Source organism: Lepus europaeus, chromosome 2, assembly GCF_033115175.1.
Source record: "Lepus europaeus isolate LE1 chromosome 2, mLepTim1.pri, whole genome shotgun sequence".
Lineage (NCBI taxonomy): Eukaryota > Metazoa > Chordata > Mammalia > Lagomorpha > Leporidae > Lepus > Lepus europaeus.
The window spans coordinates 145,082,926-145,110,683 of record NC_084828.1 but is presented as its reverse complement, the minus strand read 5'-3'; the positions used below and the strand labels follow the sequence as shown (position 1 = coordinate 145,110,683).

At 42.6% G+C, this 27,758-nt stretch overlaps 1 protein-coding gene across 5 annotated transcripts; it reads left to right on the top strand.

The window, feature by feature from the left end:
- The first annotated feature begins 21 nt into the window (after positions 1 to 21).
- On the top strand, positions 22 to 27,758 carry SLC35G2 (solute carrier family 35 member G2). 5 transcript variants are annotated; one of them, XM_062178921.1, is made up of 2 exons: positions 22 to 105; positions 26,369 to 27,757. In XM_062178921.1, the coding sequence occupies exon 2, from the start codon at positions 26,387 to 26,389 to the stop codon at positions 27,623 to 27,625; it is 1,239 nt and encodes a 412-aa protein (XP_062034905.1). In that variant the 5' UTR covers positions 22 to 105; positions 26,369 to 26,386; the 3' UTR covers positions 27,626 to 27,757. The 5 variants fall into 5 exon arrangements, with proteins under 5 accessions (XP_062034905.1, XP_062034913.1, XP_062034936.1 ...); XM_062178929.1 differs by having other exon boundaries at positions 99 to 178; positions 26,369 to 27,758; XM_062178952.1 differs by lacking the exon at positions 22 to 105 and adding an exon at positions 11,026 to 11,043 and having other exon boundaries at positions 26,369 to 27,758.

The following is a 27,758-nucleotide window of genomic DNA, read 5'->3' as shown; positions in this document are numbered from 1 at the left end:
CCGAGAGCGCGCGGTCTCCGTTGGCCCCCGAGGCTGGACTGGGCGCGCGGCATCGCGCAGACCCGGCCAGAGCACCGGGCTTGCCCTTCACGCCGCGACACGCAGGTAACCGGGCCCCGGGAGCCGGTCGGCAGCTGCGGGCTGGGGCTTTGACCTTGCCTGGCCCACCGGGGAGCGGGTAAGAGCCACCCGGACCCCACACGCCTGGGCTTTTAGCCGCTGCACCCTTAGGGCGACCCTCCTTTTGGGAAGTGAAGCGCCCCGCCCCTCTGAGGCGCGAGCAAGGCCGCGGAGCCCCCAGCTGTCTGCGGCGGCCCCCGGAGACCCGCAAGCCCGGTCGGTAGGGTCAGCACCAGCTCAGCCCCGCTCCGCAGGTCCTGCCGCGGGCTTAGGTGTGCGCCCTCCCCAGGTCCCCGTGGGCTCTCCCTGCGCGCCCAGGAGCCCACCACCCGCACCAGGGGGAGGCCTCGTGGCGTCGTGGGATCGCTTCCAAATACAACTTTAAAAAAAGACGGAAACCTGCTGGAGGGGTTTAGAAATAGGGCCACTACACTCTTCTCGTGTCCATGGTCCTAGAACGCCAGTCTCACTGGGTTAGGATTTTCGCGGCAAACGAGCGGTTTGTAGGGGAGAGGCGAGGGCCGGGAGTGGTGGAGGAAGGGCCCGGCTGTGGCCCCGCGTGGCAGCGGGGCCCAGGGCCAGCCCGCCGAGGCTGCATCCCCGGGAGCTCGCGAGCCGCCCCTGGCTGACCTCCCGGCGCCATGGCTCCGCGCCACGTGCGCCGCTGTGGCCTGTTTGGCCACGGCGGAGGAGGGAGGAAGCAGGCTCGGGAGAGAGCATTGCCTGGACTCGCATCCTCGAGCCCACTGTCCCGCGGCTGGGCGGGGAGAGAGATGGGGAGCGCGCGCCCCAGTGCCGGTGGAGGGCCCGAGGTGGAGCGCGCCGGCCACTTCTGCCCGGTATTCCACGCGAAGGACTTGCGTTAGGGCTGCCCGTGTCCGTGGTGCTGAAGTGCCGCACGCCCCCTTGTCTGCTGACTCCCTGGGCCTGCCTTGCCCTTCAGCTCTGCACCTGTGCTGGAAATAGCCCGTATCCACAGCAGGTGGCTGGAGTGGAGAGCTCCTGACTATGAAACCCTTGGCAGACAGGCAACGTTTGATAGCGTGAAGGCAAATGTGGCTTGCTTTGGAGGTGCAGATATGACAGGTTTAATTACCCGTGTGAAAGTACAGAGCCTGAGCATAAACATGTGCTCTCTGTAAATACACATGCGGGATACATATATGTGTATGCACACACATGGTCACACACATGGAAATACACACATCTCCTTCCAAAGGCCTTGCGCACCACTAAGCCACATTTTCCAGAGCTTTTTCTACTCCATATTTATTTTTTGACACCTCTAGCGTTTCTGAACTGTACAGAACCATTAATTTTCATAATCATCTGTTCCAAAGGCATGGAGGCCTGTGGATTGAAGCGTTTGGTATTTGTGCAATTAAGTATTTATACACATTTTAATTCCAGAGCAAAGCTAGCCTAGAAAGATGTAAAACTGATATTGATAGCAAAAAAAAAAGAGGCAGCTTATGCAAAACCAAAAAAGTAAATTTTAATTACAGAACAATAGATAAAACTGTTTTAAATAGATTTCTTTTAGATGAATGCACATGCATTTTAAATGGACTGATCTGCTGTTGGTTGCATATTCACTATAATATTTATCAATAATGTCTTTGAAACCAAATAAGACCAGATCATCATTACTAAGGGTTGTATAATGTTGCACCATGTGGCTAAAACATCATTTTTTAAAATAATGAACAGTTGTGTTCAATTTTTTGCTTTTGTCAATTCTCCAAATAGTGTCTTCTTTTGAAAAAAAAAATCATTTTATTGTGGTAAGAACATGTAACATGAGACCTACTCTCTTAACAAAATGTGAAGTTTGCAGTAGATTATTGTTGACTATAGGTACAGTGTTATGTAGCACGTCTTTGAGCCTGTTCATCCTGCTTACCTAAAACTTTATGTCTAACTTTCACCCATGCCCCTGCCCTCCAGCCTCTGGAAACCACCATTCCACTCTGATTCTATAACCTGGACTATTTTAGATTTCTCATGTAAGTGGATTCATGCAGCATTTTCTCTTTCTGTGACTGGCTTATTTCACTTGGTATAAAATCTCAAGTTTCATCCATGTTGTTGCATGTTGTAGAATTTCCTTTTTAAAGGCTTAATAGTATTCCATTGTATTTATATACCACATTTTTTTTTAATCCATTCCTCTGTCAATGAACATTACATTGTTTCCACATCAGATAACACCTTTGAATAAACATTTGTGCACTTGATTATATTCTTGGAACAAATTCCTAGAAGTGAAATTGATGGCTCAGGGTAGGTACTGCTATTTCTTCTGATGCATTAGTATGCTCATATATTTGTTCAATTGTTTATTCCCTTTCTCCTCCCTTGTCTGTCTTATTTTTCACTGTGCTTTCAGTATCTACAGCAGTACCACATAAATGGGCATTGAAGAATTATTTTTTGGAAGGACATTGTTTCAAGACTGTGCTAAAGAGAATATGTATCACTATAAACGAAATCACACTGTCACCAAAATTAGGCTTTGTCCATCTTTTAAAGATATTTTCCAGTTGGGCAGACAAAAAGGGAGTGTGTTTTCATATCTATTGGCCTTTGTTATTTCTTGTTTTGTGAATTGTTAGTTCACACCCATATTTTTTCTATTGACATGCTTATTTTTTTCTTATTTATTTATAAGAGATCTTTGTAGGCTAAAGATTCCAGTACATGTGTTAGAATTTTTTCTTGGGGCTGGCACTTTAGCGAAGTGGGTTAAGACCATGGCCCACAATGCTGGTATCCCATTTGGGTGCCGGTTTGAGTCCTGGCTGCTCTACTTCCTATCATGCTAGCGCACCTGGGGGCACCAAGGCAGTGCTTGAGGGCAGTGGGGGATGGCCCTGTACCTGTCTGGGAGACCTGGAAGAAGCTTCTGGCTTCTGGCTTTGGCCTGGCTCAGCTCCGGTCATTTGGGAAGTGAACCAGTGGATGGAGGTTCTTTCTCTCTCTCTGGCTCTGCCTTTCAAATGGATAGAAAAATCTTTTAAAAAAAAATGTTTCTTGATTTTTTTTTACTTTGTTTATAGTGTTTTATACTGTATAGAAAATTTCAAAATTTTGCAGCCATATTTGCATAAAAGATACATATATTGGTAGAGTGTTTGGCCTAGAAATTAAAACACTGGTTAAGATACCTATGTCCTATATCAGAGTGCCTGAGTTTAATATTTAGTTCTGGCTTCCAGCTTCCAGCAAATGCACACCCTGGGAGGCAGTGGTGATGGCTCAGGTGATTGGGTTCCTGCCAGCCAGGTGGGAGACGTGGATTGAGTTCCTGGCTGCCAGCTTCAGCCCCTAACCTGGACTGCTACAGTCATTTGCACCATTGATGAGAGAGCCATCGATGTTCTCAGTCTCAAAGAGATAAATAAATTTTTTAAAAAGATATATTTCCGGCCGGCGCCGTGGCTTAACAGGCTAATCCTCTGCCTTGCGGTGCCGGCACACTGGGTTCTAGTCCCAGTTGGGGCACCGGATTCTGTCCCGGTTGCCCCTCTTCCAGGCCAGCTCTCTGCTATGGCCCGGGAAGGCAGTGGAGGATGGCCCAAGTCCTTGTGCCCTGCACCCACATGGGAGACCAGGAGAAGCACCTGGCTCCTGGCTTTGGATCAGCGAGATGCGCTGGCTGCAGCGGCCATTGGAGGGTGAACCAACGGCAAAAAGGAAGACCTTTCTCTCTGTCTCTCTCTCTCACTATCCACTCTGCCTGTCAAAAAAAAAAAAAAGTTAAAAAAAAACATATATTTCCTTAATAATTTCTAGCATTTACATTAGTCTTGCATTCCTCTATAGTAAAGGATAATCTATCATATTTTATGGTTTTATGAAAGGATTATATTTTTAGCTCTAGGTTTATGCCCTAATTCCCCTTTTTAGTAATTCAATTTATTATGAGATGTAAATTTATATTGGAGATTTCTTTATAAGAAGTAATTATTTACTTTCTTTTTTTTTTAAGATTTATTTTATTTATTTGAAAGAGTTACAGAGAGAGGTGGAGGCAGAGAGAGAGGTCTTCCATCCGCTGGTTCACTCCTCAGATGGCTTCAATGGCTGGAGCTGCACTGATCTGAAGCCAGGAGCCAGGAGCTTCTTCTGGGTCTCCTACATGGGTGCAGGGGCCCAAGGACTTGGGCCATCTTCCACTGTCCTCCCAGGCCATAGCAGAGAGCTGGATCGGAAGAGGAGCAGCCAGGACTAGAACCAGTGCCCATATGGGATGCCAACACTTCAGGCTGGGGCTTTAACCCGCTGCGCCATAGTGCCGGCCCCAATTATTTATTTTCAACCTGCATATGCATAGATATATCTTCTATGAGGTGTAACATGTTAGTTTGAACACCTCAGTATGAGGTACTTAAAATGCTTTTACTTAAAATACTATTCTGTCTGTAGTATTTAAAGACTGTTAATATGCAATCTTTTAAAACATGAGCTATTCTGCATAATTTTTAAAGCAAATTCACTATTTAGACAAATTAAGAATTTATGTCGTTGAGGTTCTGAAAAGGCAGCCACCCCCAGCCATAAGAATATGCACACAGGAGCTTGGTTGATCAAATGCCTTAAAGAAACACCAAAAAAAAAAAAAAAAAAAAAAAAAAAAATCAAAACCATAAAAAACAAAAACTGGGCTCTTTTTTTTCTGAGCACATTTTAACATTTCATTGGTGATAAATCTTTTATTTTCCTTCCAAAGATTGTCTTGCATCAAGGGTAGAATTCTTTTTTTTAAAGATTTTATTTATTTATTTATTTGAGAGGCAGATTTACAGAGCGAGGGAGAGGCAGAGGCAGAGAGAAAGAAGTCTACCATCCAAAAAAAAGAAGAATTCTTCCATCTGCTGGTTCACTCCTTAAATGGCAGCAATGGCCAGAATTGGACCAATCCTCATTCAGAAACCAGGAGATTCTTCTGGGTTTCCCATGTGGGTGCAGGGTCCTAAGCAGTTGGGCCATCTTCCACTGCTTTCCCAGGCCCGTTAGCAGGGAGCTGGATCGGAAGTGGAGCAGCCTGGACTCAAACCAGTACCCATATGGAATGCTGGCATTACAGACGGAGGCCTAACCTTCTGTGCCACAGTGCTGGACCCATGGGTAGTATTCTTAAAAACACTCTTGATAAATCACTGTTTCAAGATGTGGTGCTATATCCTCCTTCTTATTTCACGTTTCTCCTGAATATTTTAATTATAAAGTAAGACAAAAATCTCTTTTTCCACCCACCTCACATGATTTTTTTCCCCTGCAATTTAACCCTTAGCAATCGATTCTCCTAGTAGCCAGGGTGTTACATTAATAGCCATGGTCTGCTGGCCACTGTTTTGAATGTGGGAGAAAATGTCAAACACCCCAGTGCCTCCCTTTTCATCCATTTACCTTGTGGTCTGGGCCTAGGAAGTACCTTGTACTTGGTAGGGAAATGTCAGAAATGTGCTGCCATCACAGAACTGTTTCCTTCCTTTGCCAAAACTTTTTTTCCCCCTCTAGCTGTGAATATACACATATAATTTTTAAATTTTGGCACTTGTGTATCATTACACATATTCAATTATTTAGCTCCTATTATAATTACTTCAGTAGCAGAACTGTGTGTGATCAACGGGCATATATAATATTTTATGTGTCAACACTATTTCAAGCTTTCAGTATAGGTGAACTATTCACATGCCAGTGGTGTTTATTAAAGTGTTTAATCACTTCCTGCCTGCATAAAATAACTTGCTTTGTGTTTCCCTTTCCTTTTCTTTAAGGGCCAGAGTATCAGAAACTTTACTGAATTCTTCCACTTTAAGAACTTGATAAAGGAAAGGAAAAATACTAGGTTATCTAATTTCCCATTTATTTTCCCTCTGGTTTCTTTGTTACTGTGGCTGATCCACAATTATAAATAGGGAGTGAAGATCCCAAATGTGAATGAGGCTGTGGAGGATCGTGGTGGACAACATCTAGATACTTAAAATTCTAGAGCATCCTTAGACTTAAGGATTCTCATAGAGTTAAGAGATATAAGATAGGGTTTGGCTGCAGAATTGTGGCAGCTAAAGCCTTGTATCTCAGTTAATTAGATCCAGAATCAAAGGTCTCTGGTTAACAGGAAGACTTTCTCTAAAGCAGGCCAACTAAGCCAGAGAACTCATTCCTTCTCCTAGGGTTCACTGAGTCTAGTGCTGAGCTGGCACCTAGAGATACCAAGGGTATGAAGACATAAGCCCTATTCTTGGAGTGTTAACAGTGTGTCAGGGGTGAGGGTTATATACACAACTCACAGTGATACAGAATATCAATAACTTATAAAGGAATCCTGAAGAAAGTACCCTCCAGTCCAGAGAAGGAACAGATTGTTCAGTGGCTGGCTTCTCTAAGTAGGTCACTAAGAAGGTTGTGGAGATGTGGGTGGGGATTTTCCAGAGATTGCTTTGTTGGGTATTAAGTTGTTGATGCTCTCAAGTTATAAAGGAATGAATATCTTTGTAACTTCTTTCTCTAGTGAGAAATCTGCCTCAGAATCCTTGATGTATGTAACTATTTAGTCCATCTCCTGTCCCCACAGGCCCCCTCCTTGACCCCAGTTCCTTCTCAAACCCAGTCCTGCTCGTCCACTAGCCTCCTCAGGACTTTAAAACAACTAGAAAACTGTGGAGCAGAAATCAAACCTGAGCTTCTCGTTAGTTGATAGAGCTCCCTGTATTGGGTCTTCAAACCCAAGAGTATCTACTTGTGAAACTGCTCTTATGATGATCCTCATGGGAGAGAGGCCTTTGAGCTGATGAGGTGAGGGTTTAACTGGAGCAGTGTCTGCCAGGGATGTGTGTTTCGGAATAAACTTTGAGGATCAAGAATGGAGACAGCTAAATGCTGACACTTGCCAAGAACTACGGTGAGGGGATTCTCCAAAATTGGTAAGGTTCAGTGACCATTTGGCCAGCACCCCCAATACCTCAGATATTCAACTATGCTTTATTATTATATCAAGAGCACATTCCATTTAGCCGTAAACATGTCACTGTGCTGTATTTCTAAAGAGGGAAATGCTGCTTTTATTAGCAGCTTCTTAAATTGAAATTCTAGGAGATAGATGATGGTGTCTGCTGTTTTAGTGCAGACTTCATTTCCTGGTCCAGAAGATCAAAATCTGTTCATGTTTTGGAGAACAGCATGAGGTCCATCTGTTCAGGTCAGATTTTTCCACATTAACATGAAGATTTATGGGGTGGTAACTTATGTAAGAAAAGCTGATGGCAATTATGTTATATTCTTCGCTGCCATTTGGAATCTATACTGGATTTTCTGTTAGTCATGAAAATACAGTTGTATATATGTGTGTGTGGCATACACATTGAATTGATTCTTTTGAGCACTACAATAAAGGCATCTCGCTCAGTTAGTGTGGTGTTTCACTTCTGTTTGGGTTTCGATGCTCAACACCATCCATTCAGATTTTTTCTGTACTAGAGTCTGTTTATCCACAGTTTTCCTTTCAACAGAAGGCACAGAAATACAAGAGCTATCGTCAGCTTTCTAGTCTGACTGAAATATAGATAAATGATTTCTGTTCACCTCTAATGAAAACAGGTTGATTTTTACCCTTGATTTTAAAATAAATACTTGTACATACTTAAGTAGAATAATAAAAAGATAAAAGAAGAAAATACTGAATAATTGAAATTCCACCATCTTCAAGCATATAAATTGTTTTTTGTAAGTATGATCACAGCATGGATAATCTTTCATACCTTTTTGCTTAGAAATGTGTCATGAAGTTTATCTTAATATCAGTATTTAAGGGAACATCAAAAAACTTGTGAGGATATGTAGTTAAAGCATGTCTATTTTGGTGCAAAAAACTTTTGAATCCATACATAATTTTGAATGTTCATTTTTCTTTAAGATTTATTTATTTATTTATTTGAAAGGCAGAGTTACAGAGAGAAAGAAAGAGAGTGAAAGAGATCTTCCATCCATTGGTTCACTCCCCAAGTGGCCTCAATGGCCTGGGCTGGGCCAGGCTGAAGCCAGGAACCAAGAGGTTCATCCAGGTCTCTCAAATGGATGGCAGGGACCTAAGTACCTGGACCATCTTCTACTGCTTTCTCAGATACATTAGCAGTGAGGACTCAAACCAGAGCTCATATGGGATGCTGGAATTGTAGGCAGAGGCTTAACCTGCTGTGCCACGATGCTGGCTCTTACACAAACTTTTTGAAAACCATTTGTATGCGTGGATTTCAAATCTTTTTTCCCAAAAATAAACATATTTTTAATTTTACTTTCTCATGAACTTTCTGAACTTCTTCATATATATGTATTTTATCGTTTTGGATGGCTACCTAATATTGTACAGATGTTTTTATTTAACCAATCCCTTATGAATGGGCAATTGGGCTATTTCCAGGTTTTTATTGTGTAAAAAAAATGCCACAATGACTATCCTTGCATGTACATCTTTGTGTACCGCTGTTATCTTTATGATATATTCCTGAAGTGGCATTGCTGGGCCAAAGAAGTTCCACATTTTAGGGGTGATGTTTGGCATAGTGGTTGGGATTCCTACATCCTTTATCTGAATGTCTGGGGTTGAATCTGGCTCTGCTTTCAATTTCAGCATCCTAGGACGCAGCAGGTAATGACCGAAATACTTGGATCCCTGTCACCCACATGAGAGACCCAGATGAGTTTGGCCTGGCCCATCCTCAGCTGTTGTGGACATTTGAGGAGTGAACAGTGAATGGAAGATTTCTGTCTCTGTCTCTCTACCTTTCAAATTAATAAAAATGGATTTTTAAGAAATTAAAAAATAACTCACATATTTAAAATTTTGATACATATTAAAATAACTCTTGATGAGATGGGTTACACAATATTCGTTCTTTGTATACAATTTCCCTTTGAATGATAGAACTTAGTAAAGTCTCTTTTCCACTTTGCGGTAGCAAAGTGTATTTATATACAGTTGTCCCTCTATACCTGCAGGGGATTGGTTCCAGGAATCCCATGGACCAAAATCCACTGATGCTTAAGTCCCTTACATAAAATGGCACAATATTTACATATAAATTATGCAATTTATATACTTTAAATCATCTAGATTATTATAATTCTAAATACAATAAAAATGCTATGTAAATAATTGTTTTACTCTATAGTTAGGGGATAATGACAGTTTTAAAATTCTTACAAGTTTCAATAAAGACACTTTTTTGTGTGGATTTTTTTCTTTTAAAATATTTTTATAGTATATAAATTTTTAATTTTTCAAACATTTTATTTAATGCATGCAAGTTTCTTGTATTTCATATACACAGATTTAGGAACATAGTAATATTTCCCACCCTGCCTGCATTCTGCCCATACTCCAATCTTTCTTCCTCTTCCCTCTTCTGTTTCCACTCTTAATTTTTACAAAGATCTGTTTTCAGTTTACTTTATATTCGTAAGGTTAACCCTACACTGAATAAAGAATTCAACAAATAGAATGAAGGAAAAAAAAACAACAACAACACTGTTCTTCCACAGTTGAGACAAGGGCTATAAACAATCATTGAATCTCAAAATGTCAGTATCACTCCTCTATATTACCTTTTACATACTCTGTTATCACAGATCAGGGAAAACACATGGTAGCTATCTTTTGGGGACTGGCTTATTTCACTGAGTATAAAGGTTTCCAGTTGTATCCATTTTGTTGCAAAAGAAAGTATTTCATTTTTTTTTTTTTACAGCTGAGTAGTACTCCATTGTATACACCATAATTTCTTTATCTAGTCATCAGTTGATGGACATCTGAGTTGATTCTATATCTTAGCTATTGTGAATTGAGCTGCTATAAACATGGGGCACAGAGAACTCTTTCATATGCTGATTTCTTTTCATTTGGGTAAGTTCCCAGGAGTGACATTGCTGGGTCATATGGTAGGTGGTCTATATTCAGATTTCTTTCTTTCTTTCTTTCTTTCTTTCTTTCTTTCTTTCTTTCTTTCTTTTTTTTTTTGACAGGCAGAGTTAGACAATGAGAGAGAGAGAGACAGGTTCACACCCCAAATGCCGCCACAGCTGGTACACTGCACTGATCTGAAGCCAGGAGCCAGGTGCTTTTCCTGGTCTCTCATGCGGGTGCAGGGCCTAAGCACTTGAGCCATCCTCCACACCTTCCCAGGCCACAGCAGAGAGCTGGACTAGAAGAGGAGCAACTGGGACAGAATCTGGCACCCCAACTGGGACTAGAACCTGGTGTGCCGGCGCCGCAGGCAGAGGATTAGCCTAGTGAGCTGTGGCGCCGGCCTATATTCAGATTTCTAAGCTATCTCCATACTGGCATACTATCTCCACAGTGGCATCACCAGTTTACATTCCCACCAACAGTGGAGATTAGGGGACCTTTTCCCCATATCCTTGCCAGCATTTGTTGTTTGTTGATTTATGTATGAGAACCATTCTAACTGGAGTGAGATGAAACTTCATTGTGGTTTTGATTTGCATTTCCCTGATGGCTAGTGATCCTGAACATTTTTTCAAGTGTCTGTTGGCCATTTCAATTTCATCCTTCAAGAAATGCCTGTTGAAGTCCTTTGCCTATTGTTTGTTTTGTTGTTGTTGAATTTCTTGAGCTCTTTATAGATTCTGGATATTAATCCTTTATCAGTTGCATAGTTTGCAAATAATTTCTCCCGTTCTGTCAGTTGCCTCTTCATTTTGCTGAGCGTTTCCTTTGCAGTGCAGAAGCTTCTCAGCTTGGTATAATCTCATTTGTCAATTTTGGTGGTTAGTTGAATCTTGAGATGCAAAACCTGTGGATACAGAGGATTGACTATGAACGTGTGTGTGTGTGTTCTCTTACAGATATTAAAGGAGTAGAGTGATTTTAACAAACCAAAGTGTGCTATTTCAGGGGTATCAAATTTCATTCAAAATTTGACTTATGGCTTGGTCTGAAACAAGATGGCATCTGTTGCCTTACCTAAAGTGATTTTAATGAAATATGGTATAGGCCAGCGCCACGGCTCAACAGGCTAATCCTCTGCCTGCGGCGCCGGCACACCGGGTTCTAGTCCTGGTTGGGGTGCCGGATTCTGTCCCGGTTGCTCCTCTTCCAGTCCAGCTCTCTGCTATGGCCAAGGAGGGCAGTGGAGGATGGCCCAAGTGCTTGGGCCCTGCACCCGTGTGGGAGACCAGGAGAAGCACCTGGCTCCTGCCATCTGATCAGCATGATGTGCCGGCCTCAACAGCCATTGGGGAGTGAACCAACAGAAAAGGAAGACCTTTCTCTCTGTCTCTCTCTCTCTCACTGTCTACTCTGCCTGTCAAAAAAAAAAAAAAAATGAAATATAGTATAAAGAAAAAGGTGACTAGGTTGTGATTTTAACAAGTGATGTCCATAGTGTGGAGAATTAGTTATGATTAAGCCAAACCGAATTTGTGAATGTTTGAACTCATTCTTTTGGCATTTCTTGACTCCTTGACTTTCAGGCATTTCTTTCTTGTGGATGGACAGCAGGAAGATCAGGGAAAATGTGAGCGGGTGGTATATGTAGTTTTGGAGGATTAGAGAAGACTCTTTGTGTCCTGGAGGTTCCTTTGTTGTTCAGGAATTGGTGAATGTCCTGGGAGGTTGGGAGCTTCTTTGAACTCAGCTGGGCAGTTTGATGCTGTCTCCTGAGAGTTAGGTAAATGATAAACAACTAAGAAGTACAACTTTACCAAGCGTGTTGGAATACCCTAGTGATTCATTTTACATTGATTTAGCACCTAACCTTTTTGGAGTTTTAATCATTTAGGTATATACAAAAAAGGTCATGGAAAAGGATCATTTTATTCTTTCCCCTCTCTGTTCTAGTGAAGGCTGTCTCCCAGCCTTAGCAGATACACATGGCGCAGCTGAATTTAAAGGTGCTGATTCACTGCAGGCTGAATCTGCTTTTTTTTTTTTTTTTTTTAATTTAAAACAGTAGGAAAGTAAGTGGTAGATTATATGTGTTCATTGAGAACAGCATGTTTCATGCAAATTGATAGGTCCACTGCTTCATAGATTAGAAAGACTCTTTCCTGGAAGGAGACATGTTGATTATAAATGGTGAGACGCTTGCATTCCAGAAGGTTTACTAAGAATATGCCAGCTGACATATTCATCACAGTGTGCCAGAATAGGTCTTTAAAACATCACAGCAAAAATTGGTGAGTTCCAAATCAGGCATCATAACCTTCACACAAGCCAAGCCAACCTGCTTGTTTGCAAACTGCCGCATAATGTGCTTTTTTTTTTTTTTTTTTTTTAACCTTTTCCCTTTCTGGGTGTATGGTTCTTTACAGTCTATTAAAGTCATTAATCACCACTAAGTAGAGAGGAGGCAGGCTTCTCACTTAACTTTGCCTATGTTGCTTTCAAGCCCATAGTAAAACTTAGGAATGCTTAGCCCAGCTGTGGCCAGACTGACAACTTTCATCCTTATCCTTCACCTCCCTCCCCCCCCCCCCCCATCTCTTCTGCTGTTATTAAATACTTTCCTTTTTCTCAGTCTTTTTTCCTCCCAGAACCATCCTATAGAGCTGCTAGCCTTCGGCTATCCCCAGCTGAGTCTCCAGCTCAACCTTGGGCCAGCCCTCCTGTTTGGGGCATCCCTTCCCACTTCTACTTCCCAGCCCATCCATCAGATCTTTCTCACTATCCCCCATAGCTATAATCTTTCCCAGACTGACCGAGCCCAGAAAAATCTGTAGGCCCCACTGCCATTCTCCCATATTGCAGCTTAGCTCAACTCTTCTTGGTCCCCTTAGACAACATTCTACCTTGGCCCAGTCTGGAATCCATCACTTTTCCTAGTTCAACTAATAAGCAGCATTCATTCCCAACCCCAGATGCCACACCTCCAGCCTAGCTCAGCCCTTCAAAGCAGCCTGGACTCACTCCTTCTTGGGAAGCTTCTGCTTTTCAGCCTAGAATAAGGATTCTCTCTCCCACCCTAGGTAGCCCTGTTTTAGGCTGATTTTAGCCAACATGCTGAGGAGCTTATATGCCCTGAATCTTTCTGGCTTGGAATGAGTAAGCTGTCATCCAGTTCTGGCACCGTTGTGTATCTGCTAGCACTACAGGGAGTCATTCTCATAGGGGATGTCACCACTGACCTGTCACCAGCAAGGTACAGTTACAGTGGTGGTGATGGCTTTTAACTAATTCTTCCACATTCCTCCCCTGATTCTTCTCAGCCAGAAAGTGCATTTGCAACACAATAGGTGGGGTCAGGAGGTGTAGTCAGCAGCTAAGGAAGCAAAAGTTAGCAGTTGCTACAGCAAAAGAGAGCTGCGTCCTATCTGAAGACTGTTGGGGTCAGAACACCAAAGCCCAGTTCCACAATGCAGCAGCTTGTCATTCCTCAGACTTTCAGGGTAAATTTTTAACCAAGAACAAGAAGCTCAAGAATAAGAGTGAAGGACTTTTTGTCCTATATCACTTTGCTTCTGGTCAATAATGTGGTTATAAAGGCCAAATGGATCCTAAAGAATCCCCAAAATAACATTTTTTTAGCATACATACTTAAGAGAAGCCATCATTTAGTTAATGACCACAAATTGCATGGGGAAAATCCCAGTATATAGCCAATTTAAAGTCTAGTCTAAAATTACATCTTTTTTACTTTGAAAAATCTGAACTGTGCAAGATAGTCATGTCTGGCTAGTGTAAATTAAAAGTACTAAGTATTTAGGCAGTTATTTTTTAAATGGGGTTTAATAACATATCATAACATTTCTGGTAAATATTCATATGACTGAACATTTTTTAAGATTTATTTTTATTGGCTGGCGCCATGGCTCAACAAGCTAATCCTCCTCCTGCGGCGCCGGCACCCCAGGTTCTAGTCCTGGTCGGGGCGCCAGATTCTGTCCCGGTTGCCCCTCTTCCAGGCCAGCTCTCTGCTATGGCCCAGGAGTGCAGTGGAGGATGGACCGAGTGTTTGGGCCCTGCACCCGCATGGGAGACCAGAAGGAAGCACCTGGCTCCTGGCTTTGGATCAGCGCGATGCGCCGGCCACAGTGCGCCGGCCATGGCGGCCATTGGAGGGTGAACCAATGGTAAAGGAAGACCTTTCTCTCTGTCTCTCTCTTTCACTGTCCACTCTGCCTGTCAAAAAAAAAAAAAAAAGATTTATTTTTATTTTATTTGAAATGCATAATTACAGAGAGAAGGAGAAAGGAGAGAGAGAAAGAGATCTTCCATCTGCTGGTTCACTCCCTAAATGGCTGCAACGACCAGGCTGAATCCAGGAGTCAGAGCTTCTACCAGGTCTCCCACATGGGTGCAGGGGCCCAAACACTTGGTTAGGTCATCTTCTGCTGCTTTTCCAGGCACACAAGCAGAGAATTGGATTGGAAATGGAACAGCCAGGACATGAACCGGTGCCTGTATGGGATGTCAGCACCACAGGCAGAGGCTTAACTCAGTGCCAGCCCCTGAACATATTTTTAATTTGAAAGGCAGAGAGGCAGAGATGGATAGAGATCTTCCATTTGCTGGTTCACTCCTCAGATACCTGCAATAGATGGGCTGGGTCAGGCTGAAGCCAGGAGTCACCTTTGAAATATTTGAACTAAAGATACTTTCAATATTTCATAAAGCTGCTTTTAATATATTAATACTTATTGCTCTTATGTGAATTGAAAGTATATCTTATTATAGCCACCATAACATTCTGAAAATGGAAAAATGGTTAAAATTAATTTTTTTTTATCTTTTATGTGCCAAATACTTACCTCTAACCTTTCAATGAATATCTTTATCCAGCTTGGTCAATCCAATTTTATTGCCATTTCCTTGTTTGTTGGGTGATTGGAAATCTGCTTCAGATGACAATGTGTGAATGCTGATTGGTATTCAAAGACTTTTCTATTTTTAGATGGAAAATCCTTTCAGTATGGTGTAGGTGTGGTGGTGCAACACATTAAGCCATCGTCTGTGATGGCAGCATTGCAAAATGGAGTGCTAGTTTGTATCCCAGCTGCTCCACATCTGGTCCAATTCCCTGCTAATGTTCCTGGCAAGGCAGCAGGAGTATTTGGGACTCTGCCACCAAGATGAGAGACTCAGATGGAGGTCCTGACTCCTGGTTTTGTTCTGACCCAGATCTGGCTGTGGCAGCCATCTGAGGAGTAGATGAAGGATCTGTCTCTTCCTCCCTCTGTCATTGTTTCAAATTAAAATAAAATCTTTGTTTTAAAGACTTATTTTATTTATTTGAAAGGCAGAGTTACAGAGAGAGAGGTAGAGAGACAAAGAGAGAGGTCTTCTGTCAGTTGGTTCACTCCCCAAATGGCCACAATGGCTGGGGCTGGGCCAAGCTGAAGCCTGGAGCCAGGAGCTTCTTATGGGTCTCCCACGTGGGTGCAGGGGCCCAAGCACTCGAACCATCCTCCGCTGCTTTCCCAGGCACATTAATAGGAAGCTGGATCAGCAGTGGAACAGCCTGGACTCAAACTGGCATAATTATGGGATGTCGATGTTGCCTGTGGCGGCTTAACTCATTAGGCCACAACACTGGCAGATTGAAGGAGCCACCTTAGGCAGTGGTGGAAATCTTGGGATATCAGCCTGCCTAGCATAGATGTTGGAGGAGGTGAAGTGTTTACTTCTTTTTCCATTTCAGTCTTCTCAGAAGGATCGCATGAAAGTCAGAGACTGTGGCTGGCGCTGTGGTGTAGCAGGTAAAGCTATTGGCTGCGGTGCCAGCATCCCTCCCATATGGCGCCGGTTTGAGTCCTGGCTGCTCCACTTCCGATCCAGCTGGCTTTGGTTTGGCTGCGCAACTGGCTATTGCGGCCAGTTGGGGAGTGAACCAGTGGATGGAAGACCTCTGTCTCTCTTTGCCTCTCCTTTTCTCTCTGTGTAATTCTAACTTTCAAATAAATAAATAAATCTTTAAAAAAAAAAAAAGAGAGAGACCTAAGTGAGTTTTATTTATGTATTTTTTAAAGATTTATTTATTTATTTGAAAGGCAGAGTTAGAGAGAGGGAGAGACAGAGAGATGTTCCATCCTCTGGTTCTATCCCCAAAGGGCCTCTACGGCTGGCACTGGGCCAGGCCAAGCCAGGAGCCTGGAATTCCTTCCCCATCTCCTATGTGGGTAGCAGGGGCCCAAGTATTTGGGCCATCTTCTGCTGCCTTCCCAGAAGCACTAGCAGGGAGCAAGATTAGAAGTGGAAGCGGCTGGAATGCAGACTAGTGTTCATTTGGGATGCAGCTTAACCTGCTGCACCACGACACTGGCACCCTAAAAGCATTTCAGTACTTGTCCCCTGGCCCTCACCCCTTTGCAGCTGGGCCTACCTTTGAAGTTTGAAGAGGTTGGGATGAGGACAGTGTGTACAAGCAAGTTATGAGAAAGCTAATTGGTAACTGCATTTCTAGACAACTTGCTAAGAAATCACATAAAATTTAAAAGAGAGGGAGAAACAGAGAGAGCTCCCATCTGCTGTTCACTCCCCAGATGTCCACAATGGCTGTGGCTGGACTAAGCTCAGGCCAGGATCCTGGAACTCCATCTGGGTCTCCCACTTGAGTGGCAGGGACCCACTCACTTGGGTTATCTTTTGCCACTTTCCCAGGCACATTAGGCAAGAACTGGATCAGAAGCAAAGCATCCAGGACTCCAATCGATGTTCTTTTGGGATGCCAGCATCAAAAGTGGCAAGTGGTGGCTTAACCAGATGTGCCACAATTCCAGCTCCCATCTTCCACTTTTTTTTTTTTTAAATATTTTATTTATTTGAGAGGTATAGTTATAAATAGAGATGGGGAGAGACAGAGAGGAAGGTCTTCCATCCGCTGGCTCATTCCCCAAAGGCTACATCAGCCTTAGCTGATCTGATCCAAAGTCAGGAGCCAGGAGCTTCTTCCAGGTCTCCCATGCGGGTACAGGGCCCAAGCACTTCAGCCGTCTTCCTCTGCCTTCCCAAGGCATAAGCAAAGAGCTGGATGGGAAGAAGAACATCCAGGACATGAACTGGCACCCAAATGGGATTCTGGCACTACAGGAAGAGGCTTAGCCTAGTACGCCACAGTGCCAGACCCCATCTTCCACTTTTTTTTTTTTTTTTAAGATTTGCTTTATTTCTTTGACAGGTAGAGTTACAGACAGTGAAAGAGAGAGACAGAGAGAAAGGTCTTCCTTCTGTTGGTTCACTCCCCAAATGGCCACAATGGCCGGAGCTGCGCCGATCCAAAGCCAGGAGCCAGGCACTTCTTCCTGGTCTCTCATGCGGGTGTAGGGGCCCAAGCTCTTGGGCCATCTTCTACTGCTATCCCAGGCCATAGCAGAGAGCTGGAGTGGAAGAGGAGCAACAGGGACTAGAACCCAGCAACCATATGGGATGCTGGCGCCACAGGCGGAGGATTAACCTAGTGCGCCACCGCACCAGCTCCCCTATCTTCCACTTTTAAGGACCCTGGATTACATTGGTTCTGAATAGCTAATCCAGGACAGTGTCCTGATTTTTAGGTCAGCTAATTTAGCAGCCTTAATTTCATCTGCTACCTTACTTCCTCTTTGTCATGTAAGGCAATGTATTCATAAATTGTGGGAATTCATATGTTGACATTTTGGTGAGGAGTAGGCATTATTCTGCCTATTGTGAACAGCTATTTGTTGTATGGTATAGAAGAGCTGGGGTTTCAGAGTAAAGCAGTTTTACATCTTTTCTCTACCACCCACCAACTGGCTAGCACTGCCCCTCTCAGAATTTATTTTCTCACTTCTAAAATGGAGATTACAATACCTGCCTCTTAGAGTTGTTTTGACCTTTAAATGAGAAATTTTTTTTAAAGATTTATTTCACTTATTTGAAAAGCAAAGTGATGAGAGAGAGAGAGAGAGACCTTCCATCTGCTGGTTCACTCCCCAAATGGCTGTAATGGCTGGGCCACACTGAAGCCAGGAGCCTGGAACTCCATCCGATTCTCCCATGTGGGTGGCAGGGGCCCAAGTACTTGGGCTATCTTCTGCTGCTTTCCCAGGTGCATTAGCAGGGGGCTGAATCAGAGGAGGAGCAGCTGGGACTTGAACCTGCCCTCTAGCATGGAATACTGGCATTGGAATCACAGACAGTGGCTTAACCAGCTGCATGACAATACTGACCGATAATGAAAAAAGAAAGTTTTTAGCATATGTCTGGCACAGAGAAGGTGCTAAATAAACATAGCTAGCATTATAATGAGAGACTCTTGAGCCAGGTTCAGAACCAAACAGTCCATAACAGCACATCCATGTGACGGGAAGCATCATTTTTCCCTTAACTTGATTGAATGGTTGTCTCAAATCCTTCTAAAACTAAAGTGTATGGATCCTAAATAAACACACAGAACATGAATGAAGACACACTTTTGGTTTCAGGTTTTTTCTTTGTTGATGATGTCTGAATGCAAAACAAAGAGGCAAACATGAGTACTCTTGATTTCTCTCCTATTTCATATTCTTCCTCCACCCATCAAAATTTTTATCTGTTCATTTTCATGTATGTGGCTCTTCCTGTGGTAGCTATGGATCTATCGCTTGCCTAAGCGACTGGTGGTAATGGCCATCACATCTGCCTTTGAGCTCTCAGAGGGCTGCAGTTAATGTGTGACTTATTATGTTCAAAGCCCCAGGTAGGATCCGTGTTAACTATTATTAAAAAGGGTGTTGTAAAATATTTAATGACATGGAAAAAGTGTTTACAACGTATTGTAAAATGGGGAAGTTATAAAATACAATGTTTGCCATGGCTTGTTGTGAGCAAACCTAGGTGTGAAACTGCCGGGAAGTGCCTGAAGTGGAACCACTGAGAATTTACTGGTGCTGGAACTGACGAGACTGGGCCAATCTGTGAGGTATGCACGGGTAGGCAGGGAACCAGCAGCTGAAATTCACTCTGGAGATGCTGCAAGAATTATCTAGAATGTATTTACTTATATTTTATTCTTTACTAAATTAGTATCACTTAAAAATGGTCCATTCATTCACTCAGTAAACATTTATTGAACACCCATCTCCTTTCAAGTACTATGCTAAGTGCTACAAATATAAAAATTACTAATAGATGGTCTAGTGGAAGAGAAGAACAAAAACTGTTGTAAGCCAGTGTGATAGAGTCTATGATTGAAGTTTTCATGGAAGCACCAGGGGGATCATCTAGCTCAGCTGAGGGTAGGGATGGGTCTAGGGAATGTTGCAGAGGAGGTGATTTTTAATTTGGGCCTTGAAGAATGAACAGGAAGTTAACCAAGTAAAAAAGCAGGAAAAGGGTATTCAGCAAAGAAGGAACAGCATCTGTAAAAACCCAGAGACATGAAAGAGCATGACAAGTTAAAAAGAAATCCCAGTAGTTTGAAATAGGCAGAACTTTTGTGTGTGTGGACACCAAGCAGGGGATGAGGCTGCCAGGGTTAACTTCATGTGTCATCTTGGCTGGTCAAATATTGTTCTGGATGTTTCTGTATATTTTCAGATGTATTTAAATCAGTATACTTTTAGTAAAGTAGATTGCTCTCTATAATGTCGAGGGGCACATACAACTAGTTGCAGACCTGAACAGAAAAGACCAACCTCCCCTAAGCAGGGGGACTCCTGCAGCTGGCAGCCATCTTCGTGCTCCAGCTGCAGCGTTGCTAGGTCCCTAGGTTTCTAGCCTGCCACCCTCCCTGCAAATTTTGGCCTTGCCGGCCTCCATAATAACATGAGCCAATTTCTTAGATAAATTTCTCTCTCTTTCTCTGTCTCTCTCTGTGTCTCTGTCTCTGTCTCTCTCTCTCTCTCACACACACACACATCCTATTGATGTCAGTGTTAATTTTCTCAGTCTCAGGAGTAGGGTGGTCTTGGGCCTCATTTTCTGGAATGTAGCTTAGGAAACAGTGCTTCTTTTGAACAAAAATGATTTCTGACTTGCCACACACTAAATTGTTCCCCTTGTTTGAGCAGAAAGCAAACAATGCATCCTTTTAATCCATCTGTGTCCAGCATTTCAGGTTGCTACATTTGTGGCCGGGCAAAAGGGACCTCTGTCCTATTTTGGAGTCCCTGTACCCAGCTGAGCTGTTCAGTACAGCTGAAGTGGATACCTCTGCCTTGGTTCCCACTCCCCCTGTGAACCCTTTGTCAGAGGAACTAGAGCCTGAGGTTAGTTCACTCCGTTTGTCTCTGTGAGGAAGGGAGAGAAGCTGAGTTGGCACATTGAGCAGAACAACATTGAACAGATGGCAGAAGTAATGGTCAATGTGCTGCTCAGGGGTCTGGAAGGGGAGAGGGATCAAAGCACCAGAAATGTGAAATCATTAAAAAGACAAACTGATTATGAATCAAGGAGTCTAACAGCATCCAAAACTCTTTAAGTAGACTTAATTATTCTTGAACTCATATCCAAAATTTCTGACTATTAACTTTCTTATCTCTAGGAAGAAAAAAGAAAAAAAAATCTGTGGGCCATAATCTCAAGGGTACAAGGTTCTCCTGTGTCAGGGATTTGTGCTCTGAGAAGATCCTACAGAAATAATCCAGGGGCTGGTACTGTGGCACAGCAGGTAAAGCCTCTGTCTGCGACCCATATAGGCACTGGTCCGAGTTCTGGCTGCTCCACTTCCAATCCAGCTCCCTGCTAGTGCACCTGGAAAGGCAGCAGCAAAGGATGGTTCAAGTGCTTGGGCCCCTCTACTCACGTGGGAGACCTGGAGGAGGCTCCTGGCTTCTAGCTTTGGATCAGCCCAGCTCTGGCTGTTGCAGCCATTTGGGGAGTAAACTAGCAGATAGAAGACCTCTCCGTCTCTCCCTCTTTCTGTCTGTAACTCTGCCTCTCAAACAGATAAATAAACCTTTAAATAAAAATTATCCCATATAACCTACAACCTAGAGGACATTGGTGACCAATCTGAGGAGAGAAACAATAAGCAAGGAGAGAATTCCAGTGTGTATTATATTTCTTTTCTTTTTCTTTTTCTTTTTAAAAAATATCTATTTATTTATTTATTTGAAAGGCAGAGTTACAAAGAGGGTCAGAGACAGAGATCTTCCATCTGCTGGATTACTCCCCAAATAGCTGCACTGGCTGGAGCTGGGCCAGGCTGAAGCCAGTAGCCCGTAACTCCATCCTAGTCTCCCATGTTGGTAGCAGGGCCCCAAGTACTTGAGCTGTGCTCCTCTACCTTCCCAGGTACATTTGCAGGGAGCCAGATTGGAAGTAGAGCAGCTGGGACTTGAACCAGTGCTCATATGGGATGCTGGTATCATAGGCAGCAACTTATCCATTGGTACTAACAGGGCTGGGCCCCAGTGTATATTAGTCAGGACTACTGTGAAACACACATACAACCAGTAGGGTATTTATTACAAGGAATTGGCTTATGCTATTGTGGGGGCTGTGTTGATAAGCAAGTCTGAAGTCTGCAGGCAAACAGAAAGGGGAGATTAAGAGCACGCTGGAACCCCATGTGCACAGGCTGAAGCTTGTCCTACATAGGCAATGAGGAAAGGTGAATTGTTGGGTTGGAATCTCAATGGCATGAACTATTTGAAACCTCTGAACTTAAGGGCCTAAGACCCCGTTTAAAGGGCTCATCTGGTTAGGTTAGGTTGGGCTCATACAGAGGATAGTCTTTATGTTCATTAATTTAAAGTCAGGTGGTTAGGGACTTTGATCCCATCTGCAAAATCTCTTCATAGCAGCAATCAGATTATTGCTTAATTAAATAACTGGAGACTGTAGTCCAACCTCAACAAGTTTATGAATCAAAAAGCTATCACATGGTACCAGTGTTGTGATACAGTGGGATAAGCCACCGCTTGCTATGCCACTTGTTCTACCCACATTTAGTATTGGAGTGTTGGTTCAAGTCCAGGCTGTTCTGCTTCTGATCCAGCTCCCTGCTAATGTACCTGGGAAAGCAGTGGATGATGGCCTAAGAATTTGGACCCCTGCCATCCATGTGGGAGGCCTGGATGGGGTTCTAAGCTCCTGGCTTTGGCCTGGACCAACCCAACTGTTGCAGCTATCTGGGGGAAATGAACCAACAGATGTAAGATTGATATTCTCTCTCTCTCTCTCTCTCTCTCTCCATTTCTATCACTCTTTCAAATAAATAAGTCTAAATAATAAAGCCATCACAACAGCCAGTGTATGAGACATGTGTCCCTTTCCCTTTCCTTCCTGTCTATGCCAATACACTAGGGGACCTAGAGCCTAGAAGAGGGAGAGTAGAGTGTCTGAAAGACCATGTCCCTCTCCCACAGTCTCCAAAAGGAAAGGATAGGAAATGGAATACAATAGCAAACCATATTCCTTCTCTCTTCTTGCCCCTGGAGCTATAAATATGACCTGCAGTTGGGAAGTGAAAGCTTTGAATGGCCCTAAGACAAAATAGTGGACAGCAAGTTGGAAGTTAAGAATTCTGAGATGTCATTAAGATAACCACTGACCTGTAAAGCAAGATTTGGCATACCAACTTTGGGTATAGTGACAGGAAACAAAATTCCACCAAGCTGAAACAAGTAGGTAACAAAGTGATAAGATTATAAAGAGTTAGAGGAACTACTACAGATGTTTAAATAAGGAAGAAAAAACCAAGTAGCTAGAGAGAGGTCAAAGACGGCTTGTCCCCAAAAGGTAACAATTAGATTGGGCCTCAGAAGATGAATGATGTTTAGAGATTTGGAGCAGAAGGGACACTAATGAGAATAAAGGCTTAGGGAAATGAAATGTACATGTAGGGAATAAGGACAGGGAGGACCCTGGACCGATGGCTCAGGGCAAATTATGTGTGTTAAGGAGCTAAGTATTGGTGGAAGCTATTGTTGAGAACCAGACAGAGGAGTTGAAATTTGGTAAGGTAAGAAATCACTGTAGGTTCTTGAATGGGGAAAGACTGATGGAAGTTTATGTCCTGTCCTGCTTAAAGATTAATGTGAGGGGCCGGCGCCATGGCGCAGCGGGTTAATGCCCTGGGCTGAGGTGCCAGCATCCCATATGGGCGCTGGTTCTTCTCCCGGCTGCTCCTCTTCCGATCCAGCTCTCTGCTGTAGCCTGGGAAAGCAGTGGAGGGTGGCCCAAGTCCTTGGGCCCCTGCACCCAAATGGGAGACCTGGAAGAAGCTCCTGGCTCCTGGCTTCGGATCAGCCCAGCTCCGACCATTGCAGCCATCTGTGGAGTGAACCTTCAGACGGAAGACCTCTCTCTCTCTCTCTCTCTCTCTCTCTGCCTCTCCTCTCTGTGTAGCTCTTTCAAATAAATAAATAAATCTTAAAAAAAAAAAGATTAATGTGACAGTGGGATAATATAGATTTTAGAGGAGAGAAATGGGATTCCAGGGAGCTATTTAGGACGCTATTGCAATATTCTAGATAGGAATTCACAGTAGCCTGGTCCAAAATCATAAAGGTAAAATGGAATTGGAGAAGAAACTGAAAGTCAAGAAATATTTAAAAGACAAAAACACTGATAGTAATAACCAAATGGAAATGCGATGGCAGAAAGGATAATTCAGTGTATTCCTTGTTTTGTAGCTTGGGAAACTGGAAAAATGATGGTATCACAAACGTAAGTGAGAAAGTTAGGAAAGGACAATGTATTCGGGAGATCAAGACTATTAATTCAGTTTGGGGTTATTGAAGCTGAAGCCGTGATGCGAAGTGGAAATGTCCTGGTAGACGGGAATAACGAACAGTTAGGTTAGCCTGATAAGGGTGCACAGGAAGGATGGCAAATGGGAAATCAGGCTAGGAAGTGAGAGGGCTTAGAGGCACAGGTGGTGTTTTTTTGGTGACTTCTTTTAGCTGAAGTTAATGCCTTTTAGAAGAGAAAGGACTAAACAGAACAGTTGGCTACCCAGATGGTGTCAACAGAACAAATGGTATTTAGTTTCTGGGCCATGGTTTAAGATCCTGGAACTGATGAGTTTTGGGCAAGGAACCAGGGAGCAGGGAGTCATAAGGACCAAAGGATCAAAAGAGGGGGAAACTTTTTTCTTCCCTTTTTTATCGATGAGGACAGGAATGGTTGAGATGCAAACAGGAGGTTGTTGGAAGGGGGCAAAGGAGGAAAGAAGGAAGGAAGGACGGAAGTGAAGGAAAGAAGGGAACTCTGTGATCAAACACTGTTCTGAAAGAGTTAACATCATAGAAGATACCCAGTATTTCTATAAGATAATTATAAATGAAAGGAAGCCAAACGTATTGCTAATGCTTATTCCGAGTTTACCATACGCTAACACTGTGGCAAACTTGTTATATGTATTATTTCATTTAATCTTTATAAAAAGCTTACCTTTTGTCCCATTTGACAATATGTAGTGTACATCTTTCCATGTCAATAAAGATCTATGTTGTCGGGGTGAATGCTAGCCTAATGGTTAAGATACCTATGTCTTACATCAGAGCAGCTGGGCTCCATACTTGACTCTGGTCCTGACTCCATCTTCCTGCTAATGCAGTCCCTAGGAGGCAACTGGAGATGGCTCAAGTAGTTAGGTCCTGGCATCGACATGGGAAACCCTGGTTTGAGTTCCTAGCTCCTGACCAGCCTTGGTTCAGCCCTGGCTATTGTGAGCACCTGGAGAGTGAACCAGTGGATGGGAGGTCTCTCTCTCTTTCTGTCCATCTTTTTCTGCTTCTCTATTAAATAAATATAAATAATAAATAATAAAAGATTTTTAAAAGATTTATTTATTTACTTGAAAGGCACAGTTAAGGGGGCCAGGAAAAGAGACAGAACCAGCGCCCATATGGGATTCTGGCACCACAAGCGATGGCTTTACCTTCAAAGCCACAGCATTGGCCCCAAATGACAATTTTAAAAAAGATCTACAGTGTCATTATATGAAGGTTCATTGAGATTAACTAAAATGAACTCTCTTTTGTACATATATTTTTCCCATACTCCTTATATGCTCTCTTTTTCTTAAGAAATGCATGAACATTGTATTTCAGTTTTTAATTTTTTGAACAATATCATGATTTAAAAATATAAGGAAGTATATAGCAGAAATATTTTCTTCCATTTTTTCCCTCTTCCATCTCAATCACCACTAATTTTCTTTCCATAATTTCTTGGTTATATAAGGAAATATAAATATGAAATCTTATTTTTTCCTTTCTTATTTTTTACACAGAATGTAGAAGGGATGTAGTGATATCTCCTTAAGGGAAGTCATAGAAATGGTATTGCTGAATATAGTTTCCCATTAAAATCTTAATGTATATATATATATATTTTTTTTTTTTTTGACAGGCAGAGTGGACAGTGAGAGAGAGACAGAGAGAAAGGTCTTCCTTTTTGCTGTTGGTTCACCCTCCAATGGCCGCCGTGGTAGGCGCGCTGCGGCCAGCGTACCGCGCTGATCCGAAGCCAGGAGCCAGGTGCTTATCCTGGAAGATGGACTTAGGCCATCTTCCACTGCACTCCCTGGCCACAGCAGAGAGCTGGCCTGGAAGAGGGGCAACCGGGACAGGATCGGTGCCCCAACCGGGACTAGAACCTGGTGTGCCGGCGCTGCAAGGCGGATGATTAGCCTAGTGAGCCGCAGCGCCGGTCTAAAATCTTAATGTATATTGTCCAATTGCTCATGAGAAAAAGTTGTGCAGTTTATATGATCAGCAACAATACATGAGTGTTACTAAGTTAATTTTATTTTCTTATTTCTGTGTATCTGAAAGTAGATGGGGCAGAATAAATGCTTAAAAATGACTATAATTTGTACCTTGCAGTAATTTGTAATTACTGTAGTTTGGATCTAGCATTATACGGAATTGATTTCACAAAAGATTTTGAACTTACCCATTTACAATTTGTATCATAGATAAATAGATATAACAAGAAGGAAAATTTTGATCTAGTTTTTTTTTTATTATTTTTCTGTGTTTTTATTGTTGGATGGGTAGAAATAAAGGTAGGAATGAAAATATGGAAAAATATCAGTTTGCAATGTAAAAATGGCAAATAGAGAAGAATGAGACAAAAAAATGAGATTGATAAATAGGGACAGACAAGATGGGAGACAAAAAGGGAGACAATTCCATTGGGCTCCATGTATCTTTTGTTTTGTTTTGGCTCCATAAGTCTGGTAAGGCATATTGCCAGGTCATCTCTTCCTATTACAATTTTTCCTAGACTTCTGGTGCAACAGTAGATTGCTTCATATGATTACAAATTAAATTATAAATTAAAATTTCAATAGAATGAATATGTACATGTCTTTTTTTTTTTTAATAGAATTGCTTAGCTGAAGAAATGGATACTTCCCTCTCCAAAAAATACCCAGTTAAAAAACGAGTGAAAATACATCCCAACACAGTGATGGTAAAATATACTTCCCATTATCCCCAGCCTGGGGATGATGGATATGAAGAAATTAATGAAGACTATGGAAGTTTTGTGGAAGAAAACCCAAAGAAAAGTCTGCTGAGTGAAATGAAAAGAAAAGGAAGAACTTTATTTGGAACCATGGATATCACACCTCCACCAGCGGAAGACTCCATAACTAACGAGATTGGACAATTCCAGAACTTTGCAGAAAAAAATCTTTTTCAATCCCGAAAAATGTGGATAGTGCTGTTTGGATCTGCTTTGGCTCATGGATGTGTAGCTCTTATCACCAGGCTTATTTCTGATCGTTCTAAAGTTCCATCACTAGAACTGATTTTTATCCGTTCTGTCTTGCAGGTCTTTTCTGTGTTGGTTGTGTATTACTATCAGGAGGCCCCCTTTGGACCTAGCGGCTACAGATTACGACTCTTCTTTTATGGTGTATGCAACGTCATTTCTATCACCTGTGCTTACACATCGTTTTCAATTGTTCCTCCCAGCAATGGGACCACCATGTGGAGAGCCACAACCACAGTCTTCAGTGCCATTTTGGCTTTTTTACTTGTAGATGAGAAAATGGCTTATGTTGATGTGGCTACGGTTGTTTGCAGCATCTTAGGTGTTTGTTTTGTCATGATCCCCAACATTGTTGATGAAGACGATTCTTTGTTAAATGCCTGGAAAGAAGCCTTTGGGTATACAATGACTGTGATGGCGGGACTGACCACCGCTCTCTCTATGATAGTGTACAGATCCATCAGGGAGAAGGTCAGCATGTGGACTGCACTGTTTACATTTGGTTGGACTGGGACAGTCTGGGGGCTGTCAACTATGTTTGTTCTTCAAGAACCAATCATCCCATTAGATGGAGAAACCTGGAGTTACCTCATTGCTATATGTGTCTGTTCTTCTGCAGCATTCTTAGGAGTGTATTATGCCTTGGACAAATTCCATCCAGCCTTGGTCAGCACAGTACAACATCTCGAGATTGTAGTAGCAATGGTCTTGCAGCTTCTAGTGCTGCACATATTTCCTAGTGTCTTTGATGTCTTTGGAGGGGTAATCATTATGCTTAGTGTTTTTGTCCTTGCTGGCTATAAACTTTACTGGAGAAATTTAAGAAGGCAGGATTATCAGGAAATACTTGACTCTCCCATTAAATGATACCTGATTATTATCTTGTTAATGTCCATTTATTAATATGTACACTGCCATTTTAATGTTTACCTATAAATGTCTTTCATGTTGTGTAAAAGAGTGCTATATAATATATATACAGTTACAAAAATTATAGTCT